The sequence below is a fragment of the Oryx dammah genome, unplaced genomic scaffold (genome assembly GCF_014754425.2).
Source record: "Oryx dammah isolate SB20612 unplaced genomic scaffold, SCBI_Odam_1.1 HiC_scaffold_5, whole genome shotgun sequence".
In the NCBI taxonomy this organism is placed as follows: Eukaryota; Metazoa; Chordata; class Mammalia; order Artiodactyla; family Bovidae; genus Oryx; species Oryx dammah.
Genome location: NW_024070189.1, coordinates 29710434 through 29717459, shown reverse-complemented (window position 1 = coordinate 29717459; position 7026 = coordinate 29710434). Strand labels below are relative to the sequence as shown.

General features: G+C 35.5%; 1 protein-coding gene across 1 annotated transcript; it reads right to left on the bottom strand.

The window, feature by feature from the left end:
* Positions 1-316: 316 nt before the first annotated feature.
* On the bottom strand, positions 317-4553 carry ANKRD34B (ankyrin repeat domain 34B). Its single transcript, XM_040239439.1, is given in 2 exon segments — positions 317-4127; positions 4130-4553. Coding segments are annotated over 2 exon segments (1512 nt in total). The 3' UTR covers positions 317-3039.
* Between the last annotated feature and the right edge of the window lie 2473 nt (positions 4554-7026).

Sequence of the window (7026 nt, the reverse complement as noted above, 5' to 3'; positions counted from 1 at the left end):
TTAAGGTCAGCTGTCTAATCTCAGTTGAGTCCCACGGGATGACTTTACAACCAGGCTCAAACAACTTCAGCCCCTAAAATGTTCCTAGGATTGACAGAAGACTAAAAACTCTTCCAAATATGGCCAACAAAGTTTAATACTACTAAATATTATTTTCATGTTGGGATAAGAGTGACAACAAAAGTTATTCTTTCTTAGTTTTCTATTTACTCAAAGAAAATGTATATGGCACAATTTCTTTTCAGATTATGTTAATTTTTATCATTAGTATGTGTACTAAATACTGAAAAGTAAAAAATAGCACTGATACTCAAAATGACATTTAAATCTTTATTGATATCATTTTGGTTATGAACTAATCGAACTACATATTATTCCAAACTGTATTCTTACAACTTAAAGCCAAGAACTTTTCTCAGTATTAAAACTTCCAAAAAGGGTTGAGTTACCTATAAACATCAGGCACGATTCTAAGTTCTGAACCAAAAAATACTTTTAATGCAATTAATATTAATGTTTTTCAAAACATTAAATGGAAAACTTCCAGTTTCCATTTATTTTTCAAATAAAAGCCACAAGAAATTAATTACTATGTTATACAACTTGCTTATATCAAGTTATGAAGAAAAGCATCGTGTCAATTGCTAGGACCTCAAATTAATACACTTTAATTTTTTTAGGTTCTGTGTAGTTTGATTTACTCTTTGTTGTAAAACTGCTAACTTGAAATAAGGACTCTGTATAGACACCATATTTTGAAATCATATAGCTAATATATCCATAATATTTTATGATAGTAGCATCACATTCATTTATTTTGTTAGAAATTATTCACAGGTCCTAAATACTAGATGATTAGAATGTCACACTAAGGAAATTACCCTTATTATTCTAATTATATAAATATCTAATAATTATATCTCAGAAATAAAAAGATATTCTTTAATATTGACCAAATACTTAATACATTTTGTAATTAAATTTCTACTGGCTTTCTGTATTTTAGCTAACCTAATATAATCTAATAATCAGTTTTTCTTTTTTATAACAAAGCAAGCGTTTAGTTTCTCTTGTGATAAATCCCAAACTTTTTTTTTTTTGGTTGTCTTTAGAAAGACAAGAATAGTTTGATACAAGAAAACAAGAAATGTTTTTAACAGTTGTATTATCTTGTCATTGGGAATCTACGACTAAGCTTCAAAAAACAATAACAGGGATGAAAAGATACAGAGAAAGAATTCCATAAAATAACATTAAAAAAAAAAAGGCAAAAACTCACTCTAGTAGTTTTGCCTGGAAAATTCCATGGACAGAGGAGTCTGGTGGGCTACAGCCCCTGGGATTGCAGAGCTGGACATGACTAAGCATGTGCACACTGAACTGAACGGCACTGCACTAAGATATAGTAATAGGTAACTGAACTGCAAGTAGATATAGCAGTGGATTAACACACTGGAAAAACAGGGCGACCATGTATCAAAAGCATTCAACAGATTCACAAAAACCAAAAAGAAGAGAACATCAGCAGACAAAAATGAAACTCATCAAACTACAAAAGGAAAAGCAAAAATTAAAAAAAAGAACAAAGAAGAAACAAAAAATTACCTGGAAAACAAGGTTTACAAAGGCAATAAACACACACCTATCAGTAATGACCTTAAATGTCAATGGATTAAATGCTCCAATTGAAAGATGCAGACTGGGTGATAGGATAAGAAAACAAGAGCCTTCAATATGCTGCCTACAAATGACCTGTCTGGGGCGAAGGACACACATAAATTTAAAGTAAGGGGATGGAAAAAAGAGATTTCTTGCAAACGGAAATGACAAGAAATTGGAGGCAGCAATACTCACTTCAGAAAAAATAGACTTTAAAACAAATGTCATAAAGATAGATAAAGGACATTATATGAGGATTAAAAAAAAATCTGGATCCACATTGAGTTTATGGACTAAAGAGTTAATATTATTCCAAAATGCCTTCATGTTTTAAAAAATCAATACTCTATTACACTGTACATATGAAGGCTCATTGAACTATTCTCTCTACTTTTGTGTGATTGAAAATGTCCATAATATGAAATAAGAAAAAAGGTTCTGTCAATAGCAAATGAACAGAAATGTTCCTTTGACTAATAATCCTGTAAATTCAATACTGCAGAAGCTTAGTATCTGGAAGAAATTTCAGTAAACTCTGTCACAACGTCAAGCAACAAACTAACATTTTTGTTGTTATAATTTCTTTTCACTGCCTCTAATATTTTATGTATTTTAAATGTATTTTATTCTTGCTTTAGTCTTACTGTATTTGCTCTTGGGAAATAGAATAAAAAGCAGAAAAGATCCTATTAAAAAAAAGGCAAAGCAAAAAATAGCACACAAACATTTGGCATAGATTATAACTAGCTTATAAAACTCAGATCTACCATTTTGACACTGATTAAGCTGACAACACATATTAGCTGCCTTGTCTACTATACTGGTTGACCATTAAAAATATTAATTAGATTGTCACCTACCTGGAGTCAAGATTTTTCAGGAATTGGTTCATTCTTTCTTTGTAGCTTAGGCTTATTGATCATAGAACGCTTTATAGCTGTTAATGTTTTCTTTTATGATGTTGGCATCATGGCAAATTACAATCTTGAAATGCTTTTTAAAAAATTACTGATTTGAACACAATGTTTCCTAATAAAATTTTGGCAAAATTGAAAACTCTTAAGTTATCTCCAACATATGTAACCTTCTTTGTTTGCTTATTTTTGTTTAAATTAAAAAGTTGGACCACATAAAGTTTGTTAACTATGGAAGGTTTTTTTAAAAAAATCGGTTTAATTTTATTTGAGAGAATCTCTTTTCAAAAATTATCTATTATTTGTATATCTACAGTGCATAGTATGATGGTACACAGTACATTTAGATAACCCCTAACTATTATGAACTATCCAATTAAAAGTTTTAAAAGGATGAACATTTGAATCTTCTAGTTCCGTATTTCTCTGATAAAATGTGAACAAAAATGTATTTTCTAGCCATGTCTTAAAAATTAACTAACTGCTTAATTTGTTCTGTTTGCAGTGATTGTCTCCTTAACAACATCTTTTTACTTTTGAATTCTTTGGGGAAAATAGGAACTGTTGGCATAAGTACTTTTTGACCACAAGAAAGAAGGCTGGAAATCTTGTTGCTGACATTGATATCTGATATGGGAGGATGAGGGTTCACATTTAAGGGTGGCAGGAATCCTGGTCTGGTTTGTGTACTGTTGTGATCTAAAGGGAAAGCTCCTGAACCACGCCTTTCTAAAAGGGCATGAGTTCTCCTGCTCAAGGGACCTGGGGGGATATTCTCCAACAATTCTTTGGACCCTGATAACAAGGAAGAAGATGGCGAGAGAATCTTTTTCTTTCCTATAAGTGCTTTGCCATCGTCTGAAGCTGCAGGGGTAAGACCAGCTGAGAGCTGGGAATCAGAGCTGTAGTGATTTGCTCCTGAGTTTCTTTTTTGAACTATACTTCTTAGGGTGGAAGCAAATATTGTCTGGTTAGAGTCTGGGTCCTGATCCACTGGGATGTCAATGCATTGCTGATTTCCTTCTGAAAAAAATGACTGATGATTTACTTCATCAAATGACATCTTTCTTGAGCTGGCCTGATCAAAGGCTCTTAGCAAATGCACAGTGTCTTTTACATCAATACTTTGGTGCCTAGTAATGAATCGCTTGGAAAGTGCCAGCCGGTTGGCTTTGTAAGATAATTCTTCCTCTGGAGTAATATCCTGAAGCTCCTCTTGTAAGGAGGCCACTCTGTGCATTAATAAAGGAGGACTCCTGATCCAGTGAGGAGCCTGAGAGAGCTTGGGCCCATTAGGGGTTAGACCAGGCTTCCTCACAGGGGAGCCTCGATCCCCAGTATCATCACTGCTTCCTGCAGGCTCCAGATCTTTAAAGCCAAAAAGTGTCGTTTCAGTTTCAGAAGAATGTGAAAGTGGTGATGAGGCTGTTTTTAAGTCTATTTCTGAAGGAGTAGTACAGGTGGCTGGAGTATGACACCCATCCATACCCCCAGGAGGCATATTTAAGTACTGTTTGGTGGTGTGCCTGCCAGAGGGCGATTTTGCTGTCGTGCCTTGCAAGCACTAAGGAGAACTTTCAGGGTCTCTCTATCTTCTGAATTTATAGCATAAACCAGGGCCGAGGAACTAGAATGATCTTGCAAGCTGAGGTCAGCCCCGCTCTTTAGGAGCAACGAAACAACTTCAGGACCAGCTTTTTCTAAGCAAGCATGCATTAAGGCAGTTTTCCCAGATTTGTCCTGTATGTTGGGATCAGCATTGTTTTCTAACAGGTACTTAACCATTTTGGCTTTACTGACACTCTGGTGATCAACATGTTTGGTCTTACAAGCAATCATTAAAGGTGTTTCCCCACGGTCATTGCTCTCATTGATGTAGGCACCGCCTTCCAACAAGAGTCTTGTAAGGCGAAGCCGGCTCTGATGGACCGCTTTAATTAGGGAATTTCCATCACTGGAAATTTCTACACATTCATCCATCTTCAAAAGTCAGAATCAATACCTGGTTATCAAAGAAGATGAAGAACAAAAGATTAGTTGGAATCAATGTCTCAATTTATATTCATGTTGTTATTCACAATTTCTGAAATATGTCTAGAGAAAGAAGACATAAATAAGACTGTTCTTTAATAAATACAGAGCAAAACAGTGAATTGCAAAATTTAAAAATAATTTTAGAATAGTAACAACCTTTAGGGCATTCAAACTAAAATTTACTTTAAAAATCTTCATTGAATATTTATGATATAACACTAGCCTGGTATTTCTCTAAATCCCACATTAACTAAATAATCATCATCTTATTTTCTACTTGGAAAAAACATTTTAAAAATAATATTAAAATGCAAATTTAAGCAAAAAAGCCAAATTTCTGTGTAACTGCAACTGAATCAACTAAAATAGAGCATGTTTATGATAGCTTAATATAAAATACTTCTTAGTATTAAATTACTTAAACATGCTCTTCAATTAAATAATATAATTAAGATCTAGATTTCCAATTTGAGAGGCATTTTGATGTTTCTTTTAAAGGATGAAAAATATCTGGACTACAAGATGTTAGAAGAACTGACGTGTCTGACACTGAGATAGGAATGAGGAGCATGTGATTACGCATTTTTCTTGATTCCATTATTTAAATCATATACTGACTAGGTTACGGGATTAGCAATGTACTATTGGGTTAAATTTTGACAGCTGCTCCGAAGGAGTTTTCTAGGCTAAAACAAATGCAGACATGTGGACTTCATAAACATTTTATTGTTATCATTAAAATGGAAAATGATTTATGTTTAATTTATTTAAATCATTTAGATTCAAACTCACTCAGCAGATAATTTCATTAGGTAGTAAGAATTATATCTTTATCGAGAGCCAAGGAAATGTTAGTTTTACAACAGTCCTTGGAGCAAGGGATAAAAAGCAAATAAAAGTTTATGTAATATTTAAGTCTATTTCATTTAACTTGGTAGCTCTGATAAATTGAGAAGGATTATTTATTCTATTCATTTACTTTTAAGATTAAGGATATTGGACATGAATTTCTATTGGATAGTAAAACAAATAATAAATATGACTTCTCAAAAGAAAGAAGAGATGAAGAGAGCAGAAAGAAAGTGAAGAAAAAAGGGATCGACATGTACACAGAAATTAATCAGTGATAAACAGCTATAAGCTCTTAATATTGTGATGGTCGCTGAGCTATAACAGTACAGGCCCTAGCCCTGAGGAGCTTATACAGCCGTTTGGAACAAGCAGCTGGTTATGGGTTAAAATCATAAGAACACACAGACTTTAACAGTGTGAGGATGGAATGGGGGCTTCACAGAGACCAGCCATTTGGGCTAAGCCTTGATGACTGTGAAAGAGTTTGGCAGGCAGAAAAAGGGGGAATGGACAAGTAGAGACCACTCCTGTGCAAAGACCTGAAGACTTTAATTAGCACAGTTATTTATCACAGATCAGGTTTTATACCAATACCATAATCAACTTTAGGAAAATACTTCAGCAGATGATTATGTTTAGGGTGATACGGCAGAACAAACACATCTAATTTTTTTAACCCTGCCTGAAACCCCCTGAAAGTAAAGATTTTTTTTTTTTTTTCCCAGAAAGACGTAAACTCACAAAGATAGCAGGAAAAGGACAGAAGATGACAGCAACGTTTTGGAAGCCAGAAAGCAAGCGAGCCAGTGGTAACTGACTCAGCCAACCTGAAAAGGCTGTGTGCCTCGAGTCGTTGGGGCAGAGTTGAGAGCTAACCCACATACACTGCAGGATCCTCGGAAGAGGCAGCAGTTGGAGACTCTGGAACTACTAGTGAGCAAGTGGAGAGTATAGCCCTCCTAGAGGGTTAGGAGAAGGACCGTGAGAGAGGCAGTTAGATCCCTGGGACTTGCAACAAGAAGCGTGGTGGTCCTACCTTGGACCACCAGCAGCAGCACTACCTGAAACTTGTCAAATGTGCAAAATCTCAGGCTCCGAACCCAGACCTACTGAATCAGAGTCTACGGTTCAACTAGATCCCCAGGTGACTTGCATGCACAGGAAAGTTTGAGAAACACTTAGCTACTCCAAGCCACTCGGAGACAGAAGACTGTCATCTCCCACCTCAAAAGATGTCGTTTATTCTCCACACATGGTAAAACAGAGAATCTCTGGACTGAGAGACACTGGGTATATCTGAGGACAAGAAAACAGGAGAATAAGTGACTGTATGCTTCTTGTTTAGTCACTAAGTCATGTCTGACTCTTCTATGACCTCATGGAGTGTGGCCTGCCAGGCTTCTCTGTCTATGGGATTTCTCAGGCAGGAATACTGGAACAGGTTGCCATTTCCTTCTCCAAGGGATCTTCCCAATTCAGGTACTGAACCCTTGCAAACCCACCATTTCCTGCACCGCAAGCAGATTCTTTACCCCTGCGCCACAACAACGATGGTATGCTTACTGAC